At 43.6% G+C, this 23,928-nt stretch overlaps 1 protein-coding gene across 6 annotated transcripts in view; it reads right to left on the reverse strand.

Moving 5' to 3' along the window:
• The window catches only part of METTL24 (methyltransferase like 24), a 101,941-nt gene that overhangs the window by 62,970 nt on the left and 15,043 nt on the right, over positions 1-23,928 (reverse strand). For all 6 annotated transcript variants that reach the window (XM_075923114.1, XM_075923115.1, XM_075923113.1 and 3 more), the window contains exon 2: positions 255-353. In XM_075923114.1, the coding sequence (XP_075779229.1) occupies positions 255-353 (99 nt within the window). The remainder of the gene's footprint in view (positions 1-254; positions 354-23,928) is intronic.

Genomic DNA, 23,928 nt, shown 5'->3' on the forward strand with positions numbered 1-23,928 from the left:
CAGCTAGGCAAGTTGGATCCGGCCCATGGGCCTTATCTTGCCCACCCTATTCTAGCCTCTCTTGATTATTATATTTAAGTTGATTGTTGATTTTAAATTGCACACTTTCTGAAACAAAATATCTAATTCTAAACAAGATGCAATGTGATGGGGTACTGAAGTAATTGAAACTCCTGTTAAAGACTCTTTTTGGGAGAAAAACTGATTGTGTTTTTCAAATTGTTTTCAAACTGGATATCAAAATGAAAACCAACCTGAGGTGTGGTGATATATTTCAGGAACCTCAAGGCCTCATAATTCAAGGAAGGAGTTGGACTAGCCCAAGGCTGTAGGTCTACGTGCCATCGTATAATCTGTAAATACAGGGAAAAAAACCACTTGAAGGAATGACATCTCTCAGTAAAAGCACAAAATGCAGGGGCACAATATATTAAATGAGATTTACATTTAAGTATAAAGTTTTCTAAAATGTGACACTGACATGCACAAAATCAGAATGTGAATTGCTAAAATCCTACAATCGTTCATTAAAAAAATTATATAGGTGAACATGCCATTCTGCTAACACAGGAACCTTATACTGAAAACAGTAATCATCAACAATAAACCTCAACAATCAGTAGGTTTTCTTTTGCTAAACTCTAACTTTATAATTCAACATGGTATTCTGAATTTTTAAATAAAAGGTCTTTTATTCTTTCATGTTAGCCTAAAAAGAAAGAGTTATCAGAATTTTTTGTTTTCCTGAAAAATGGCGGCATTGTTGCCCACAATATTATAACTCCTCATTTTCATTTCCAGAAGGAACTAGTTTCAGTGAATGCTTTTCATACTCTGTGTGGGGCCCATGAGCTCAAAACCTTGGCAATCCTGTCAGCTTTTCAAACAATACTACCCACAGAAAGTAGAACAGGAAAGGTCGTTTAGAAATGTTTGCATACCAACAGGGTGCTGTACTCCCAGCAGCAATACCTCCCTTAATGAACCATGCTTTTGTCATTTTAGAATCTAGCCTTTCCCTCAAACACACACACAAAAGTATATGCAGAAATATACTAAAATTAAGACAAATTCCTTCTGATTGAGCTCTACCAAAAAGATTATTTTTTGGATTGTGACAGTCCATTAGTCTTATAATAAATTAGGTAGTGTCTATCTTTCCTAGGCCATTTGTGATTAATTGAAACATCCAGAAAGACAAACATGGTTCTTCATAACACTGATTTGCAACAACTAACCAAACCAAACAACTAACCAAACCAAAACTGTCTATGGTCCCAACAGGGTCTCCAGACAATAAGGTCTAAAATCAATAAAGTAAAAGGAAAGAAAACTAACTGGACTGAATACTGAGAGAGCTGAAATCTTGGGGAGGAAGGGGGAACCTCCCATTAAGCTGACACACACAGCAAGTGGCAGCCATCTCTCCTCAGAATATAGGAAAAATTTTAGGGATATAGGGGACAAAATGAATGGACAAAATCAGAAAAAGGAGAAAAAGGGAGAAGCTCAAAGGCAAAGATTATTAGACAGTAACTCCAGAACAGATGGAGGTTTTTGCCTTGACCTGCTATCACAAGTTCATTATTTTTGTTAAGTAAAAACAGTTTGTGAGTGAATATGAGCCAAGTGATCCGCAGATAACTTTTGTTGGTTTTTTGTTTTGTTCATTTTAACAGTGAAGATATGCTGAACATTTTAGAAACTTTTGCACCAATAGCCAAAGAGTAGCCACGCAATTCCCCTCTCTATGTTGTTTTTTAGCTTCCTTTAATTTTTTGCTGTTAAACAAGGACTTACGTCCCACACTGCATGTCACAGAAGCTAAAATATCAAGAAACCCACTTGTGGCCATTGATACTCTGATTTCAAAATGTTATGTTCAAACTGCTGATGTCAAAGTTAAGTATTTCATGTGGCTACATATCATTTGTGATGACAAGAAGGCTGTAGACCTGACAGGTTTGAAAGCTGAAATAAGAATGAAGTCTGGCAATAGTGTTTAGGCAAAACCAGGAGTACCCAAACAGCTGTGTAAGCTATTCTGAAGTGTAGAAACCTGCAGATATTCCATACAGGAGTGGAGTTACAGGGCATCCATTGTTGCCTTGGCACCTGAAAATTCTCTTTATTACTAGTTGACAGAGAAAATATAACTCAGGTATTAACCGTCTGAAATGAGATTCTCTTTCATATTGTAGGATGCTAAAGAATCACGGTGGCTTTCTCTCTCTAGGTTTTCTGATGTTTTTGTTCTCACAGTGGACTAGACTGCAACATTACATTCTGCTTTGCATAAGCTGCATCACATCAGGAACAGATCAAAACTGCTCCTGTAGGTCTATACCAGAGGTGGACAATATTTTTTGATGAAGAGACACTCCCAAGAATTTGGAAAGTGGTCAAGGACTGTGCTCTTCTAGTATATTAATGGAGGAGGTACGGGGTCTGGGATGGAAATTGGGTGCAGAAAGGAGCTTGGGGTAGGGGATTGGGGTGCAGGAGGAGGTGGGAGGGTCTGGGTGGGACTTTGGGTGAAGGAGGGGGTTGTGACTGGGGAAGTGAACCTGGGGCAGTGTAGGGCCTGGGAGGAGGTATGGGTGCGGGAGAGGAAGCAGAGGAATTGGGTTATGTGAAGTATGGGTGCAGGGTTAGGGGGCTGGAGCTTGGGAGAAAGGAGGGGCTGAGGTGCCAGAGGCAGGCTCTGACCAGGAGACTTACCTGCACAACTCCCAACCAGCAGGTTTCTCAGGCAGGCTCCCTGCCTTCCATGCCCCTGCACAGGCTACAGGGGCCAAGTGCATCTGTGAATAGCTGTAAGCCTGAGAGGAGGGGAGAGAGGTACTTCTCACACTGCCTGTTTTTCAAACAGGAAGCCCATTGGCTGGAATACTGCCAATTGTGTTGAATGGGGGGGAAATGTGCAAAGCCTCTCTTCCATGGACCCCCGACTCCACAGTTGTTCAAAGACAAACAAGGCCCCACAACGACTTTTCTAAGGCTCCCTGCTGGCGTGTGGGCCCAATTCAGTGGCTTTGCAAGACAGATCTAGCTAGGGTTGCCAGGTGTCCGGTACTGACCCGGACAGTCCAGTATTTTCACCTCCTGTCCGGTAAAAAAAATTCAGAAAATACCGGACACCTAAAATGTCCGGTATTTTCTGATTTTTTTTCCCTGCCAGGAGGCAAAGATACCAGACACCTAGCAACCCTACACACACTCAGCAACCAGGCCCAGCCCCCAGCTCTCCCATCTTTGGCCCCCTCCACTTACCTGGTTCCACAGGAAAGCTACCTTCTGGCACCAATCAAGAAAACGAGATGGCCACCAGCAAAAAACCTAAAGACTTTTCTTAAAGGGGCCATGCTGTTTTATTTATTTTTTGCTTAATAACTCTCGGGGTCCCTTCCCGCCCCCCCCCCCCCCCAACAACTTTGGTCTCCCTTTCTTTTTTCCTCAACAGATTTTTTTCTCCAGTGTTTGTTTGTTTGTTTTTGGGGGGGGGGGGGGGGGAGTGTTCGGTATTTTAGGTTAAACCATTTGGCAACCCTAGATCTAGCCCGTGGGCCGTATTTTGCCCAGCCCTGCTGTAATGTAAGCCCCAGGTTAATGGGACTTGAGTCAGCTGACTCATGTTACAAATCCCTAGGCTTGAGCATCTACATTGTGTTTTACCCCTACAATAAGACTTTTCTAACATGCTCAAAACTAGGTTCTACAGTGCACAGATCCAAGTCAAGATAATCATATCCCAGAGTCATTTCCTCCTCTCCCCTCAAAGTGTGGCCACTCAAGTCTAGGATTGTGGTACACCATGGGAAAATTTTCCAGCTAGCCCTGCGTGTTAAGGAAGTCTGAATAGCCTGCCAAGCAGTTATTTTGGTCTGGGCATGCCCAGACCTCGGTGCCGGCAATATGGATGAGGTGCATTTTGATAAACTTCTGTTGCTTGCGCTTTCACTCCTGTGTTAGAAAACCGGCACAGCATCTGGGAGGCACTTGTGGACATTTTGATGGTGTTTTCTGTCCCCCGCAAAGGTACGTGATGGATTTCTTGATGGAACTATAGGAAGAGAAGGCAGCAGAGGAGGAGGCGTTGTACCCTGGCATCTCAGGCTAGCACTGACAGATGCTACTCAACAGACCTGCATTGCTGCTGATGTCCCTTACATAGCACCACTTCTGGAGCCGAGGCACAAGCACAAGCTGGTGGGATCCCATCATCATGCAGACTGGGTATGAATAGCAGTGAGTCCAGAACTTTCAACATGAAGAAAGCTACATTTCTGGAGCTTTGAGAGTGGCTTCTCCCCAACATAAGGAGACATATCAGAGGTCGCCCTTGGGTCCTGGCTCCTACAAGTTCATTGCCAACAAGATTGGGGTAGGAAAGCCGACTGTGGGTAAAGTGAACGGGAAGGTAATTGAGGCAATCAGGTGTGTGAGTTAATCCAAGGTGGCAGGCATTGGTGTTGTTCCAGAGGTAACTGCTGGCTTTGAGAGAATGGAGTTTCCTAACAGTGCCAGGGCCATCGATGGGACTTATGTGCCCATAGCTTGCCCTTCTAAAGAAGCACCTGAGTACACACTACAGAGGCCACTGCTCCATTGTTATGTGGGCCAGAAAGGCAGATTTATGAATGTTTACATTGACTTTGTGAACTTTTCCGTGACAGCCTGAGTTTTTTTGCTCAGGAGACCACATTCATAGATAGGCTGGGACACTATTCCCACCAAATGACATTTACTCAAATGGAATTACTGTCCCCATTGTTATTGTGGGGGAGACCATGCACCCCTTCTGCTTTGGCTTACAAAACCCTACTCTAGTTTCAGAAGCCTTGTCAAAAGAAGATTTAATTACATTCTTAACAACTGTGGAATGGTGTGGCTCAATGTGCTCAACCTCTTGGAGTTGTCTGTCTGGATTCCAGTGTCATCAGTGCTGAGTGCAGTACTATGGCTTGCTGTGCTCTTCACAACCTTTGTGAAGCCAGTTGAAGCCATTTGCCCCGAGCTGACCTAAGGTAATGAGGGGTCGCTGGATTGGTATCCTCTGCCAAAAAGTGCAGCTACCGCTGTGAGAGCTGATTGCAGCAGAAGTCAGGGAGCTTTGTCTTTGCACATTGTGGACTTGCATGGCCCAATGGAAGAGTGGGAATAGTACCCATAGGAATATGCTTGTGGAGGAAAAGTGACTTATTAATTTTTTGGTGGGGGACAGTGCTTGTGCGAGGTGTGGGCTTTACTGACATGCAGTGTAAGTCTGAATGACATGGTGAATAAGGAATTTGGTTGTGTGGGAGAGGGGGTAACATGGGTGTACAGATGGAATGTACTGAAACGTGAATTGCTATATCTAGCTAAATAGAGGAATACTGTTTTCTTACTAGTGCTTAATTGCTCCTAAACACGTTTTTAGTTTTATCTCTAATTATGATGGTATAATGTGATGCAGAGATAGCAATATATTTTCTTGAAAACATTACGTCCTTTATCTGTAAACATGTCTTAAAATAGTAAAACATACACAGCATTCAGGAGACCCACTGCCATTGCAAAACCAGACCAAAAAAAAGAGCAGGAAATAGTTAATACACAATACAGTAAAACTCCGGTGGTCCGGCATCCAGTGGTCCGGTTCGTCTGATGGTCCGGCACCAACTGCAACCCAGAACCCGGGAACAGGTAGATCCGCAGGTGACAGGCTGCTGCTGAAACTCACAAGAGATCATCTCCCCTTCCTTGTGAGTTTCAGCAGCAGCCTGTCACCTGCGGATCTACCCGTTCCCACCACCTCCCTCCCCCTTAGGCAGTAGAGAGGAAAGGTAGATTGGGAGCCTGTTGCCGGGGCAGTGTAATTAACTAGAACTTCTTGAAACAGCTGCCTGCCTCTCCTTCCCTCTCTGGTTCTGCCCCTTGCAGGCTGGTTTGGCACACCTCCGGCCCCTCTCCCACCAACCCCTACCTTCCCCTGCCCTCCCTCCTCCAGGCAGTAGAGAGGAAAGGTAGATTGAGAGCCTGTTGGCTGTGGATCCAGCCTGAGGCAGTGTAATTGACTAGAAAATTTTAAAACAGCTGCCTGCCTCTCACTGCCTCTGTGGCTCTGCCGCTTGCAGGCTTTGCCTCCCTGCAACAGGAGGGAGGGTTCAGACCCCCGCCCGCCGACCCCCTACTCTCCGCCCCAGGCAGTAGAGGGGAAAGGTAGATCGAGAGCCTGTCGGCTGTGGATCTAGCCGGGGAAGTGTAATTGACTAGAACTTCTTGAGGCTGCTGCCTGCCTCTCTCCTCCTCTCTGCTTCCGCAGCTCGCAGGCTTTGCCTTCTTCTAAAATGGCAGAGGGTTCAGCCCTTGCGGCGCTGTTCCCCTCCAACGAGACCCGCCCCTGCCAGAGTACCTCCTGATAGTCCGGCATTTCTGATAATCTGGCACCACCTGGGTCCCAAAGGTGCCGGATTATCGGAAGTCTACTGTACAATCCCCTACTGCTACATCATCCCTGGCCCTACATTCTGCTTTCCCTTCTTTATACATCCCCCCTTCACACCTCGAGAGCCTAAGAGGGGAGAGGAGAGGAGGTCCCCACCTGAGAGAATTTGAAGAAGGAAGACTGCATGGGGTTTAGTTGCCCTGCCCAGCCACTCATGCATCCTGAATGCACAGGCCACCCTGATACAGAGCTATCCAAGCTATTGCTGGACTGAGGGTATGTTGCACATGATCACACCATAGAATCAGGAAGGCAGCAAAAGATGGGACTAGTTCTATCCACTGAGCACTCTCCTCCTCCCTATGCTGCCCTTCCTGTTCCAGGGTCTGCTTTGGAAATTCCTGCTCCTTTACTGAAACCCTCTCCTCCACTTGGGTGGAAGACCTCACCCTTTCTTCCTGGCGTTTGTCTCTCTTCTTCTGCCCTTACAAGAACTTCTGCCTAACTACATAATGGAAATGCTTCATTTTGGAATAGTCTCTGGAGGTATGTTGGACCACGCACCAAGTTTCTGAAGAATAACAGGCTATACAGCTTGAAGGTCCTGAAATAGGACAAGAAACAGAGACTGTCTACACCAGCTCAGTGGGGGAGCTCTGAATTAATTTTGGTGGCATCTCAAGGCCAGGGCAGCAGGGAGCCAGATGCTGTCCTGTGGGTGAGGCGCTGAAAGAAGGGAGCACTGTGCTTCTACTCCGCCAACTCCCCTTCCTGCGATTGGGAGCCCCCATGTACCGGCATCGCCCTCAATGACCATCTGTGATAATCATCAGATACTCTATTAATAATCTGCAGCATACACATGGTATCCTTTGTCATGCTTATATTATGGTTTCAGAATTCAGCATATGCTAAGGCCAGGTTAAGGGGCAGGTGTAATATCACAGACTTGGGAGGTTTGTTGTTTTCCTAGTCTATGCTTAAAAACACAAATTGTAAATCACAGACCTCAGAGTGGAGGGATGGCTCTGGGCTGAGCCTGGGTTGGAGTGCAGGAGGAGTGTGGGCTCTGGAAGGGAGTTTGGGTACAGGCAAGGATGTGGGAGTGCAAGCTCTGAGCTGGAAGTTGGGATGCAGTGCCTATCTTGGGAGGCCCCCAAAAGTGACCTTCAAATCCTTCTGGCAGCAGCTCCTAGGTGGGGTAAGAGGGCAGAATTCTGGGTACTGCCCCTGCCCCCAGGCACTGCAACCACAGCTCCATTTGGATGCAGTTTCCAACCAATGGGAACTGTGCAGTCGGTGTTTGGAGCAGGAGCAGTGGATTAGGGATGTCAACAAGTAGTAGACTGTATGATTGACCAATAAACCTAGGCTTATCGGTTAATCTTGTAGACTACTCACATTCCCCCCTCCTTGCTGCCTCTCTATCAGTGGGGAGGAGCAAGTGGGGAGGAGCGGGAGCCAGCTTAAAAGACAGTTTCCCCCAGCACCAGCTTCATTGTTCTGCCTTCCCCCACACAATACTGCTGCCTCTATCTTCACAGCAGCATCCCCTGTTCACAGGAGGTCCGAGCTCCCAGTGGACAGAGACTGCTCTGCATCCCACAGACCAGCCTGTGCCCACCACAGGCAGAGGTTGTTTCGCAGCAGCAGTTCCTGTCTGAGGGGGGTCCAAGCTCCCTGCGGGCAGAGGCTGTTTCACGGAAGCAGCCCCTGTAAGTGATGAGCCTGGGCTCACCGCAGACAGATTCTGGTCCCCAGGAGCCTCTGTCCATGGGGAGCTTGGACCCTTGTGGGCAGGGGCTGCTGCCACCTGTATCAGAGGCAGCAGCGCAGGTCAGCAAGAAGGCAGTCCGCGAGAGTTTTAAACTTGCTCCTCCTGCAGACCGGCTCCTGCCTGGCATCCTGTGCTGCTGTAGGCTCTGGGTGCTTAGTGGAAAGGGGGGGCAAAGGGGCTCTCAGAAGCATCATGGCTCCGCCCCTTCCAGTGTGGCCCAGGGACACTTCAAAAATTTTTGAAGTGGCCCCCGGCAAAAAATTACTGCCCACCCCTGATTGAAGGTATGCCATGTTAGTTTTCCCTGTATTAATCATCCTCGGTATGACGAGTTCGCACTAAGTATATCCGTAAGGACTTACCCATTACTTACATAAAAGTAGCATCATTACAAAGCTGGGACATCTACAGCGTCAATGAACTACAATTTAAAGAGATGCTTCAAAAACAAATAGGATTGATTTTAACAGCTCCTTATGTCCTTTGAGTAAACTACTGAAATAGTTACGTTTTTCTAATGTGCCTGGGGTTACATATCACATAATTATATGGCTAAACTGTTTAACTTTCTAGGCTTGACTTCTTTACACATGACATTTTTTACTTATATATAGCACTGCACAACTAGCAGGGGAAATCATCAGAAGTTGGGGACTGTGGTGGGGGGAAGAAAGGGATTGCCATGTTCTGAAACTTCAGGCACTGACAAGGATAAGAGTTCGTCATAGATGTCACAGATTCCATAACTTTCAGAGATCTCCATGATGTTTTCTTCAGCACCATGATAGCAGCACTGGAGCTATCAGAGCCACCAGAAGCACGGACCTGGGGCTCTCAACCATTATGGGAGGCAAGGGGCCTGGAGCTCCAAGTGGGCTTTGAGCTGCCAGCCCCAGAGCTCTGAACTGCTGTGGGCAGTGTAAGTCCCAGGGCTCCAAGCAGCGTTCCCAAAAAGCTGAGTGCTTGGGTTGCCACTCAGGAGAGATTCCAGTGCCGCTCAGCTAGTTAACCATAAGTTATGTGCCCACTGCTAGGTTTGTGTTTCTACTGATGGTACGCATTCACACATGCCTGGATGCACATAAAGTTTATTCTGCACATGGATGGAAAAGATTAGAGAGAACATTGACTCCAAGTCACCATGCGTTACAGAGGCCCTAGACCTCTGAGCCACAGTGTGGGCCCTAGACCTGTCATCCACTGGCCCTAGAGCAGGCCTAGGCACTGGATCTGTGCTGCAGAGAGCCCCAGGCAGGCTCCCCATCTTGCCCAGCCCCGCGCACCATGCAGAAACGCGGCTGCAGGGCTCGGTTTTTGTTTTAAAACTGGAGGGGAAGGAGTGGGGGCAAGTTTTAGGAGCAGTCCCGCTCCTAGCACATTCCCATTGGCCAGTTTCTGGCAGACCCTAGCCAGTGTAAGCTGCTTGTTGGAATAACATGCAGCCAAGAAGAACGAGGCCCCCCTCTCCTCAGCTCAGTTATTCATGAAGCACATGGCCAGGCTGGCTGGCTGGGAAACATTTTAAGCTCAGCAGGCAGGCAGGCTAGTTTGGCAGCTGGCAAATAAGTCTCTTGGCCACAGCCTACTTCTGGCACCCCGGCACTTTCCTGCCCTAACTCTCTGCCCCTCCCCACCTCCCCACTCAACATACCCAAACCTTCTGTCCCCCTCTTACATCCATACCCAGATCTGGCACCACAATCTCCTGCCCCAGATCACAATTCCCTCCTACCTTAGGTCACATCCCTAACCCCTGCACTCCAGTCTCCTGCCCTAGGTCACAACCACCTCCTTCACCCAAACTCTGTCCCAGAGTCCTCCTGCATCCCACTCCCTTACCTTAAGCTCCCTTCTGCACCCAACCTCCATCCCAGACCCCACATCTCCTTCATTAATATCATGGAAGAGTGCGGCCCTCGACCACTTTCCAAAATCTTGGAGTGGCCCCCTATCAAAAATTATTGCCCACCCCTGCCTAAAAGTCTATGCAACGATGCAACATGGGATGGGAGATGAGAGAGCCAGATTAATTTATTTTAAAGTCTCTTTTTAAGGAACCTCAAAAGAGGAAAAGTGGGTTACAGTTTTTTTCCTGATTATTTTGTCTACAAATTAAGTCTGATGTTTGTCCACCAATTTTGGTTAATTAACTTTTGGTTCTGCATCTCTTTTAATTGTATTAGCAGGTGTGGGGTTTTTGTTTGAACTAATCTATCTTCTTTGTATATTTCTTTTGGCACTTGTTTATAATATGTGCTTCTTGAAAACAACTTATTTTTGCATTAATTTTTAAGTACTCAGAATATAAGATGATGTAAAATGTTATGATTTTTCACTTGCTTTTTACATTTGAGCTTATGGTTATGGTAAATTTTATAGGCTTAATGGTCACAACAGATCTCCCATCCAAATTCTGATTGGACTCATACTTGATTATGATGTAAAATTTGCACAAGGAGTAAATAACAAGGTAATCCAGTTTCAGGCCATTGGTATCTGGGAGGTAACTGTGAAAGCCTTTCTTTCTTTTTGTTCAAATATTGTCAAATTAAAAGAGCAGGCTGTGGGAGAGTATTGTGTTTGGAATAAAAGAATGTACTTTTATTAATAGTTGTTTTCAACACAATCAACTCCCAAGAGCACCAGCCAAACCTGGTACCAGATTAATGCAGTGGTGTCAGAAAAAAAAATACAGAAGCATAGTTACTTCAGAATTTTTCTTGCACATGAATTCTTTTCAGGCCTTTCAATATATTTTAACTGCAAATAACATTTGTTTAGTAGACCATACATTTTGAATGTAAAATTGTTTTTAATAGTCTTGGAGGGGTAGCCATGTTCATCTGTAACTATATTACAGTCTATAGGGTTTGGGGTTTTTTTGGTTAATCTCTAAGGTGCTACAGGACAATTCATTGTTTTTGAGAACACGTGACATCACTAAGTGACCTTGATTTTTGCATGTTTTTATTAGCTGAAAAAAATTCTTCTGTCATACATTTTTGAGAAGGAACTGGGGAATATTATCTTTCAGAAAATCATAAAGGCTTTATCAACAAGGAATCCTGTGGCATCTTAAAGGCTAGCAGATTTATTTATTTGGGCATAAGCTTTTGTGGGTAAAATATACTTGGTTAGATGCAATGTTTTTTACCCACAAAAGCTTATGTCCAAATAAATGTTAGTCTTTTAAGATGCCACAGGACTGCTTGTTGTTTTTGCTAATACAGACTAATATGACTACCCCTCTGAGATGAAGGCTTTATAATTTAATTATATGCAACAATATCCTATATAGATTTATTCCAAATATGTACTCCAGGTTTCATTTCAACATGTCCAGGTTGTAGAATAATTTGTCCTAGGATGGTATGGTGAAAATATTTTTATAAGTCACACAAACCATCATGCATCAGGGCATAAGCCAAACTTTGATTAGGTAAAAACTTCCTTTTGGCAGGCAGGGGCAAAATACAGCCCATAGGCTGGATCCAGCTAGCCAAGCCACCAGATCCAGCCTGTGGAGGCAGTGGGGAGCCCCAGGCTGGCCCACCTGCTTGCCCCACAACCCTGCATGCCAATCAGAAACACAGCTGCGGGGCGCTTTCTCTTTGAGTCTGGAAAGGGGGAAGATTCAGATGCTGCTCCCACCCCGAGCACAATCCCACTGGCCGGTTTCTGGACAGACACTGGTCAATGGGAGCTGCCTGTTTGATTAACAGGCAGTCACAAAACACAACCCTCCCGCTCACTCACTCAAGCACATGGCCGAGCAGAGAGAAACATTTTAAGCTCTGCAAGCCTTTAGCTCAGCAGGCAGCCTGGTAAGTCTCCTGGCGAGAATCTGCCTCTGGCACCTCAGCTCCTCCCCCAACTCTCTGTCCTGCTACTCCACATGCACCCATACTCCCCTCCCAGATCTGGCACCCCAATCTCCTGCCTGAGATCACAATCCCCTCCTACTCTAGGTCACCTCCCAAACCCCTGCATCACAGTTCCCTGCCCTAGGTAACAATTACTGCCTTCACCCAAACTCCCTCCCAGACTCCATTCTCCCTCTTGTACCCCAATCCCTTACCCCAAGCTCCCTTCTGCACCCAACCTCCACCTCAGACTCCGCAGTTCCTCTATTAATACCATGGAAGAGTGTGGCCCTCGACCACTTTCCAAAATCTTGGGAATGACCCCCCTATCAAAAATTATTGCCCACCCTTGCCTTAGAGTTTTGAGTCACCATGGGCAGCAGAGGCCCTGAAGCAGTTAGCAGCCACAATCAGTCACCACTGCAGCACCACCCCCTGCAGTCAGCTTGCTGTTATTTTTAGTAAAAGTCATAGACAGGATGAATTTAGTAAAAGTCCACATGAATTTAGCTTCCATGAATTTAGTAAAAGTCCACAATGTGTCCATGAATTTTGCTAAAAACAACCCATGACAAAAATCTTATCCTAAGGCATTGGACATCATGAGACCCAGGATAACAAAACTGGCCCAATTCTACAAGGCCTCTAAGCACAGCACTACTATTGATTAAAGAGGGAGTTCTACTTGCTGTAACAGACCCATAATTAATAATTTTACCTAATTCTGAAAATCCTATTTCTCCACTTTTAGCCTTCTAAGAGTTAATCTGAGACAGGATGTTTCTAAAGCCTTTGATGGTAGCATGCACATGCTCACTGTGTTCTTCGTATTAAAACCTTGAATAATAGCTTCAATCACTAGAGGTATTAGTTTCATGCAGTAGAGTGAAAAGACCACAAACAGAATCCATCACCACAAGAAGACTACAGTGTTATGAAAAACATAGTGTGTTAGCATAAAACTTGATACTTCAGGATGAACAACAAAGCCTTGTGCCAACATCAGCTAGTGATAAAACATGTACAATCAAGTTCTCTTGTGTAATATCTCTATTTGCCATACTCAACTGTGCATACAGAAAGAGGATCAGGGATTAAAGTTCCCTGGGATTAAAATATTGTTGTATATTTAAATAAAAGTTTTTACAGCTGTTGTGTAAGGGGAAAAAAACTAATAACCCAAAGGTGGCTTATGTATGTGTGTGTCTTGATTAGTTTGAGAGGGAACTTCTAAAATTCATCTAACTCACTCCTATTGCTCCTTGTTTTCCTGGCAGCAACCTCCTCTCCAAAGTTCTGCATTGCCTCAAACCTCCTCCTGCCTGGAGAGGACAGGATGTGACTTCTTCCAAAGCCAATTAATACAATTCTGAGCATCACCCATTTGCTCCCCCAGGCAGTCTTGTACTGTAAGTAAGGTTGCCAACCCTCCAGAATTGTCCTGGAGTTTGCAGAAATTATAGATTAATTTTTAATTAAAGACTATGTCATGTAATGAAGTCTTTAGGAACACTTCCTACCAAAACTGGCAATCCTAACTGTAAATGAAGTGATTTTATTTAAAAAAAAAAAAAAAAAAAAAAAAGTAACACTTCCTAAAAATGGAGACCTAAATCAAATTGAAAAAATAATTTGTGGTTTAATTCTAATTAGAAGAGCTGCACGCTACAACATAGTGACTGAACCCAAAAGAGACTGTATCTTAGTCAAGTGTACAGCAAAATGATAGGCCTGTACATTACAAATGATGGGAGTTCCACTTCCACTCTTTTTGTTAATGCCAGTGCTTATTTTCTACCCTTACTTCATTTCCAACTTCCCCAGCTGAGTGTCCAGAAAACAAATGTGAAAATGAAATGGTTCGAACTAGCCCGCATTTAAAAATGGCGCCGGCCGGCTTCATGCAAATGAAGCCCGGGAAATTGAAATCCCGGGCTTCATTTGCAATTGCGGATGACTACATTACCCCCGCTAGTTCAAACTAGCGGGGTAGTGTAGACATACCCATGGATCTGCATATGTGCAGACTACTGCAGTCATCTAACCTGAAATTTTAAACATACAAAGCCTCTACATTACGAGAAAGAAAGTACTGTAGAGTACTGACACAGTATAAACTCCACTGACTTAAAGGCACCAGAATTTAATCCATAATCATTGAAGTCAATCACTAGAAAGTTTGCATTTTTTCCTCTGGGCCTGAAAGCATGTATTCCATGTACAGTTGCCAGATTTTTAATTTTATTTTGCAGACTTTGATGAGTTTGGAGAGCACAGCAACTAAAGTACTCCACTGAGTATGAAGAGCTTGAAAATAAACCACTACAATTAAAAAAAATCTGAGAATCCCTGGGATACTAGGAAACCTAGAATTTGGCATTACAGATTTAACTTCTGTAGACTTCTGAAATTTAAGACCTTTCTAAGCATATCCAGCTGCTTCTGGACGATAATGTGATTTTTTTTAATAAAAAATAAGTAGTAATTTTATTACTTAAATTATAATAAGTTTTGGTTTTAAAAAATAAACCTTTTTAAAACAAAAGCTTAATTTAATACTGAATATATTAAGGATTAAATTTATTATGATCTCTTACAATAAAAACATAAATATGCTAAATCCATGAGCCTCTATCAAGAACTGAGTTAAAGGCTACCAACTGAGATCAGAAAACATCTAACTTTTGAGGTCAAGCTTTATAAATGTGCAACAAAAGGTATTGTATTGTATTGTATTGTATTGTATTGTATTGTATTGTATTGTATTGTATTGTATTAAGGATTTCATCCTATGGTGACCCAGTAGTTGTGCTATTGCACATACAGCGACTTGGCCTCTTACTACAGGAAACATCATGATGCATCTCATCAGGATCATACATTGAGCCCATATACAGGCAGTCCCCGACTTACGCGGATCCGACTTATGTCGGATCCGCACTTACGAACGGAGCTTTCTCGCCCCGGAAGTCGGGGCGAGAAAGCCCCGTTTGTAAGCTGCTCCGGTGCCCCTGGTCTGCTGGAGACCGTCTGGCAAAGCCTCAGAGGCGAGGGACCCCGCCACGGCTGCGGCTTCAGTCTGGGTGCCTGTGGTCTGCTGGGGACCGTCCCCAGCAGACCACAGGCACCCAGACTGCAGCGGCAGCAGCGGCGGTTCCCCGCGCCTCTGAGGCTTTGCTCTGGCAAAGCCTCAGAGGCGCGGGACCCCCCCGCGGCTGCGGCTTCAGTCCGGGTGCCTGTGGTCTGCTGGGGGCCGTCCCCAGCAGACCACAGGCACCCAGACTGAAGCCGCAGCCGTGGCGGGGTCCCTCGCCTCTGAGGCTTTGCCAGAGCAAAGCCTCAGAGGCGCGGCACCCCGCTGCCGCTGCGGCTCTGCTCCCCGTGTCCCTGGTCTGCTGGGGGGGGGGGGGGCGCAGCTAGTGTGCCCCCCCCCCCCTGCAGACCAGGCTTTTGTTTTGGACTCTGGGGCAGAGCAGCTGGGGCGCTGCCGATTGGTCCTGCAGCGCCCGTGGGCACTACTGGACCAACCCGGCAGCACCCCAGCTGCTCTGCCCCAGGTCCTGATTCAGCCGCTGCTGGTCAGTTTCAGCAGCGGCTGAATCAGGACGTCCGGGGCAGAGCAGATGGGGTGCTGCTGGGTTGGTCCAGTAGCACCCCAGCTGCTCTGCCCCAGGCGTCCCCAAGTCAGCTTCTGCTGAAACTGACCAGCGCTGACTACAGGAAGCCCCAGGCAGAGTTGCTCTGCCCCGGGCTTCCTGGAATCAGCTGCTGATCAGTTTCAGCAGCAGCTGACTTGGGGACGCCTGGGGTTCTTAAGTTGATTCTCTATGTAAGTCAGAACTGGCGGTCAGTTTCAGCAGTGTCTGAATCTGGACGCCAGTTCCGACTTACATACAGATTCAACTTAAGAACAAACCTACAGTCCCTATCTTGTACATAACCCGGGGACTGCCTGTACATGATCTATTTACAGATTACTCCCTATCTAAGCTTTGGTTGGTTCTGTTCTCAAATTATGAATATTTATTACTCTAGCCATCATGGAAACAATTATTATATCAACCAATGAGATTGTTCCTTTCTTTAGAAAATAACTGAAGCTATTTATTAGCAGAATCAAAACAATTTTCCCCTATTAAATATATATATATGTTTTCATGAGATTTGTAACTCTTCCTCAAGAAATCTCAACAATTTTCCATCATGGTATGTTGATTATAATGGAAATTTTAAATTGAGGCTTTCTATCTGGTGATTTAAATCTACCTTGCTAGAAGATTGTTGGGGTTTCCAGAGGCAGAATTCATAAGACCAGAGAAGATTAGCGTTGAAAGAGACCTCAAGAGATCATTTAGCTCAAAGCAGGACTAAAACCAACTAAATCATTCCAGCCAGTGCTTTTTGTCAAGCCTGGCCTTATAAACCTGCAAGGATGGTGATTCCAAACTTCTGAAAACAGAAATATTTAATGAGAGAGATTGTTTGTACTCTTCTAACAGGACATGCAGATACAAAGATGGCAAGTTAGGTTTTCTGTGCTGTAGTAAAAGATGGGGGAGCAAGTGCTTCAGCAGCATACGTTTGAAAAACAAGCTATAATTACTGTTTCAGTGTACTTTTAAACAGGAAATGAAAGGGAAAATAAGTAATGACAAGATTTTCAAAAAGTGCTTAAAGCAGGAGTAAAATTACATGAGATTAAAAATGTTAAACCATGGTAATTGGAGATACAGATTTAAACATCAAAATCAACAATGAAGAGCTAGAGAGGGTAGATCAAATATTTTGGAAGCAGAATACGACAAGATGGTGTATGCTCTGAGGAAATAAGAATAAGAATCAGCAAAGCAAATGCAGCTTCAGTAAACTTAGGAACATTTGGAAACTTAATACAATACATTTACATACAAAGGAAAGTGTCTACTCAGCCATCATTGAACTGGGGATGTTAAAAAGTTATTGGTTGTTTTGGTTTGGGATTTCTTTTTTTTTGGTAAATGTATAACGGGTTATACGTGGGGAGAGTGGCTTCATAGGCGCTGGTGCGCATGGGGAGTCAGATTTTAAGCTGGCTCCCCATGAGCACCAACTCCCACGAAGCTGCTTGCCCCCTCCCACAACCACCTTCACAATGCTTCTTCTGTATCAATTTCTGGATGAATTTCAGTCAGTTATATGGTTAAATGCTCCGCAGGTTGCCAGACCTGCAGGCTACTCATACACCGAACCCACAGGCTCCTGGTGGTGGTCAGAAGTTTAAACGGTAAAGTTAATTGATAAGTTAAACTCTAATATCCCTAGTTGTAACAGTGATCTATAGGTCATATTCTAATCAGATAATGTCACATCTACTAAAGAACAACAAATATAGTGCCTGATCAAAAGCCCACCGAAATCAGGAGTCTGTCCACTGACCTTTGCGGGCTTTAGAACAGGCTTATAGTGTCAAGTAAGTTAAAAATACTTACAATTAGTATTTTAAGATTTTTTTATGTGACTAAAATATTTAACACCTTCACGTCTTCAAAGCAATGTACAAATGTTAAGTGGTAAATCCTCTCCTCAGCAAACCCTGACTAACTGGGTGATGTGCCATGGAAAGCCTCAAAAATCAGGACAGAACCCTCCCCCTCAGCTCACAGAGTTGTGTTAGCACAGGCAGCTACCACTCATATGCCCCCTCACAGTGGTGGAATGGTGAATAGAGATCTGTAGATGTGGATCCATAAGCCCATTCCTAAATTTCTTACTGGCAATGGAGCCCCCATTGAGTTTTGTCCTGTGGCATACAGAAAATGCTGGCCTTCTGTGCAGGCTCTCTGCAGCCTTCCCCTTTCCCCCACCAAAAAATGTATTGGTGCTGTTCTTTTAATGGTCTACTGTACACCTGCTATACAAGCCCCACAATACCTTTGTGAGAGAGATATTGAATTACCTATTTTACAGATAGGTAAACAGAGACTGATTTACTCGGACATGCATATCATGGTGATAAGCACAATGTAAAAAGCTAGAAAAGTCAGATAGAGAGGCTTCCAACATATCACAATCAGAACCCATGAGTCTCTGCTATCTCCCAGAACCATGCTCAGTTCACTTGATCATACCATGTCTCAGCACATACCAAGTGGAGAATTAAACAGATGCACCTCAATATTTCTTAAACTCTTTGTTTTTTTGGTCAGGTAAGTGTTAGCTAATAAAGAAATCCATAGGAAACTTAAGTTGGCAAGATGAAACCTGTGCATCTCGCTCTAAATAGCTCAAAACAAACATACTTTCCTCCTTCCTTTTCTAATAAAAGAATGGAATAGTATTCCCTGGGCAAGGGCAGAAAATTCAGTCTTTCAATATAAAGAAATTAGTTGTGCCAGGGAATTATAAACCCTCCAGAAATTATAAAGCCAGGAGGGACCATTGTGATCACTGTGTAACACATGATATGGGCTTCCCCAAATAAATACCTATTTGAACTAGAACATCTCTTTTAGAAAAATAATGTGGCTTTTTTTTTTTTTTTGGTTTTTTACTTTCTTCAATGTGCTGAAAAATAGGCACAGACAGCTTAAAAGTAGTTAGTTGTGGAGGTTTTATTCCACACGTCTGAGATTCTTTTTTTTAAATGAGTAAAGAGGGAACACGAGGTTGTTCCAAAGCATACAGTTTGGTATAAACAATACAACTGCCTGTTAGTAACATCCTCTTTGGCTAAAGGCAATTACCAATGTTTGACTGTCAGTTATAAACATTATACAAGACATTGCACCATGAATTTACATGGAGTTACAAACAAATTAATCTTGTATTCCTTGTGTATTCAAAATTCCCATGGGCTTCGGAATAAAAAAATCTGCACAATCAGGTCATTAGACATAACATCCAATTAAAAAGAAGAGCATACGCTCTGGCAGCATACAATAGAAACCTAATTGTTTCTTGTTTAATTTTCTGAAAAGATGGAGGAGAAAGGAGGAGGAAGAGGATGGCATAGCTATTAACAATAAAATAAAGTTTACTTGCTTTGAAAATATAAGTGACTCAAGGAAATGGTGAGAGAAAGGTAAAAAATTACTAACACGTAATCATTTAGATTAACAAATTTTACTGGGTTCAGGATCAGTTTATTCATTCATTATCCATTATTTCCTAGGCTGTATTGTACATCTCATCTCACTGGGTACATCTCTTAGCTCCATCAATTCAATGGGGGACAGCAAGGGTGTGAAAAATTCTTAGATTATGTCTTTGCTAGCTCAGAAAGACAGACCTGTGTGAGCTGTGATAAGGCTTGCATACTAAAAACAGCACACCCACATTGTATAGGATCTATGATATTGGCTAGGATTTGGGGGGGTAGTAACCTGTATCGCCACCCATGCAGCCACACCTGCTGTTTTTAGTACATTAACTTTATCAGACCTAATGTGAGTACATCTACCCTACTACAGTGTAGACATACACTTACTTTTCTTAGGCTTGTAAATTGCAAGTAATTTTTTAAATTATATGCCACCTTTGTAGGCAATTTCTTCTTTCCCTAACATTTTCAAACCCTATAACTCATGGTATAGTGGAGTGGATGCCACATAACAGGTAATTAGGAAGGAGAGCAGTGAATTTAAATTCTTAGTCAATTAGTCAATTTTGCAAGGTTATTAAGAAAATGAATGTTATGGTATTACTCCATATCTTTAATAACTTTAATCTCCATTGGTTCTATTAATTGAAACTTTTCTAAATAGCATGCATTTCCTCAACCATTCTATCCCTTTCTATTTAGTCAGTCTGTGTCATCCCATGTTTACGCATTTTGTATTTATTTTCTGGAGCAAAAGTCATTAGGATTTTCCGCTTGTTGACCTCCTTATCATAAATGAACTGATAATATTTCCAAAACAAATAAAGCAAGAGCATCTACTGCTATAGAAAAAACTGTGGGAATGACCTAAAGGGAGGAAACTTCCATAAATGACTCCTTGCAGAGTGTGACAGAATTCCCGTGGTGCAACCTAGATTGTGGGACCATTAAGCCTACTGTTCCACCAAACTGGAGTATCCCTCTCTCTCTGTGATACTATTGGCAAGCTAAATATCTATGCCAGCCACTACACTTAGGCATCCAAAGGCAGGGACACCCCCAAGTGAGTGCTTTGTCAGCCACGGATGAACCAACAATAGAGGCACCAACTAATTCCCCTCCTCCCAGTCTGCTACCCCAGAACTGAACCATCTTGGCCAGATCAAAATCCTCACCAGTGTGAGCTGATTACTCAGTCTACCCCTCCCTCAACATGTAAAGGGGACACACTAACCTTTGTAAACTGAACTGTGATTTCCCAAGCACTTCCACCAAAACACACTTTCCTAGGTAAAACATAAATCAGATGTATTAACTACAGAAAGACTGATTTTAAGTGGTAGGCACAAAAGGTCAGAGATAATTACCAAAATGAAAAAAAAAGGTAAGCATGTTGTCTGAGGGCCATGCATGCCTTTGTCATCTCCATAGCAATTTTCTCTTCATGAGAATACATTAAATCTATAAGTAAGTAAATGGAAACTAGTGCATATCATGTGTTAGGGGGCAAATCTCCCAGGCGTATGATACCAATGCTTTTGGATCTGAAGCACAATCTAGAATTTAAGATATTGGATTTGACCTAAAACCCCTAAATGGCCTGAGACCCAGTTATTTGGAAGACAACCTCTCTTCCCATGCCTACTGCCACAGTTAAGATCAGCACCACTCACATAAGAAACAGGACCCACCTGGCAGCACATTGTGGCAACACAGATTTGGAACTCACAGCAACATAGTCCAAAACAGTTCTATTCTATCAGCCTTGAAAGCATGCCTCAAGAAGGAGCAGCATTAGGCATTTTGCCAGGCAGAGCAGAAAGTTTTTTTGGTGTTGGCATTCATTCCTCCCACCCCACTTCCCAGCTACCATGCAAAAGGACGAAGGGAGGCCAACCAATCATCTGTGGAACATAAATGACCTGCCAACCAATCAGAACAGAGAAGAAAAAAGGCAAGTGGCACAGTGGTACCACCTGGCTTTCGGCACCCAGCGCAAGAGCCCTGCTCTCTCAACCTAGAACTGGTCCTGGCAGCAACAACCATTTCTCTTGGACATGAGGAACTGGTGGGAGACAGTAAATTTGTATATAGGTAAATAGCTCTGGGTTATGTGTTAATTAGTTGGCTGGGAGATTACAGGAATAGTCCATGTTATAAATGTGACAAGGAGCATATAGAACACAGGATTGGCACTCCTTTTTGTGGCATGAGTCTAGAAATCAAAAGTAATAAACAATTAAAGGAATCCATCTAACACAGTCATTCATCTACAAATCTTGTACAGAAGCTCCTGGTTCCCCTCTACATTCTATGGCACTTCCGGCTGCAGCTGCTCCTAAGAACATTCTTAAAGGGAGATACCCCAATACAGGAAAACACTGAGGCTGGTGAGGATATTTACGGTGAAAGATCCAAACGTTTCTTGTTAGTACAATGTATGCTGTAGTATGTTTACTGTCTAAGAATGCATGATAATATGGCCTAGAACTAATTATGCTGTAAAATACTGAGCATGCAGCAGGAAACATTTCAGCTGTGTCCAATATAAATATGGCAGTAATTCATTCAAAAGGGTGGATTCAAAATTACAGATTGTATTCATCTGTTACCCAGGACCTTCAGATCATTTGTACATATGGCCTCTATTACTCTAAAAAATTCTCTTAACACAGAAAAAGGCCACTGAGTCATTCAATCAGATTCTGTATAAATAAACTACCATAAATAACATCAGAGTGAATGATTTAACAGATTCTAAGACAATCCATAATATGTCTCAAAATTATAAATCTATAGCCTTGTTCTTTTTCAGTTCTTCTGCTAAACTTCATTATCTATTTTACTTCAGATTTTAACTCATTGGGAAGACGATAGATGATGTTTTTTATAAATAAATGGATGCAACATAATGCATACCTACTCAAATGTTTTACTGATAGTTGACTGTATAATTCACTATCACCATCCAATTATGTGGAAATCTGAATGACTATCCAGTACAACTTGAATTCCAAGCAGCATGTAGATTAAGTTATAAGTAAGGAACTAAAGCACATAATCTGAAAAATTAGAAACGGGACATGGGACATGAGAGACTCCCTCACCCATGTGTCAACACTTGGAATCTAAACAAAGTCATTAGGAGCTTCAGGGGGTAGCCGAGTTAGTCTGTTACAGAAAAAAACAACAAATGATATGTATACAGCCAAGCCCTAAGATACAACCAGATTTGTTCTGACCACACAGACAGTCACCTACAGGATCTTTACAGAGCATCCCTAAAACTGAAATACCCACCTGGAGAAGTGAAAAAACAAGTTGACAGAGCCAAAAAAGTACCCAGACATGAACTACTTCAAGACAGACCCAAAAGAAAACAAGAGAACTCCTCCTGTTATTACCCCTAGGCTGTGTCTACACTGGGCCACTTATTCCGGAAAAGCAGCCGCTTTTCCGGAATAAGCTGCGAGCTGTCTACACTGGCCACTTGCTTTTCCGGAAATGCAATGATGATCTACTGTAAAATTGTCAGTGTTGTTCCGGAAAAACTATGCTGCTCCCGTTCGGGCAAAAGTCCTTTTCCAGAAAAACTGTCCCGGAAAAGGGCCAGTGTAGACAGCACAGTAGTCATTTCCGCAAAAAAGCCCCGATTGCGAAAATGACGATCGGGGCTTTTTTCCGGAAAAGCACGTCTACATTGGCCATGGACGCTTTTCCGGAAAAAGTGCTTTTCCGGAAAAGCATCCTGCTAATGTAGACGTGCTTTTTCCGGAAATACTTATAACGGAAAACTGTTCCGTTTTAAGCAGTTCCGGAAAAGGGTGCCAGTGTAGACGTAGCCCTATAGTCCACAACTCAGACCCCTCCAACGCATTATACACAATCTACAGCCCATCTTGGAAAATGATCCCTCACTCTCAGAGGCCTTGGGAGAAAAGCTTATTCTTGCTTACAGACAACCCTCCAACCTGAAACGAATTCTTTCTGGTAACCATGCTACACAACCACATCATAAGCCTCCAGGAACCCAGCCCTGCAACCAAAAATCATGCCAACTCTGCCCTCATATCTATACTGGCAAATTCATCACTGGAACCGAAAACATAAGCTACCAAATCGAAAGGTCATTTGACTGCACATCCAGTAAATTGATCTATGCCATCAAATGCCAGCAGTGCCCCTCTGCTATATATATATTGACAAATTGGACAGTCTCTGCGGGAAAGAATCAATGGACACAAATCAGATATACATAAAGGGAACATACAGAAACCTACTGGGGAACACTTCAATCTTCCAAATCACTGTTTAAATTATCTTTACGTAGCTGTCTTGTCACAAACCAGTTTTACAAGCCAGATCCACAGGGAAGCATTGGAATTAGAGTTCATTCGCAAATTCAATTCATATGCTAGTAGACTCAATCGTGATGAATGTTGGTTGGGACACTACCAACTTAACAGCCATTGAAGGTGCAAACAGCTCTTTGTGTAGACTCCCATGTCAGGAAGGATACTATCGATTGATTTTGATTCTTATCTGCTTCATTTTAACTACCCAATCTTCAGATACTTACTGATTCCCTCTAGCTCTCTGTATCCCATCCTCCTTCCTTTTTTCCCTCCCCCCTCCCTTTCCCCTCTCCTATTTATTTTCAGTGTGCACATCCTAAACTCATAACTCTGGTCATCTGAAGAAGTGGGCTGTGCCCACAAAAGCTCATAATACCATCTACATGTTTTGAAAGTCATTAGAGACAGGTATTCATTACCATGTG

This window comes from Pelodiscus sinensis, chromosome 3, assembly GCF_049634645.1.
Source record: "Pelodiscus sinensis isolate JC-2024 chromosome 3, ASM4963464v1, whole genome shotgun sequence".
NCBI lineage: Eukaryota > Metazoa > Chordata > Testudines > Trionychidae > Pelodiscus > Pelodiscus sinensis.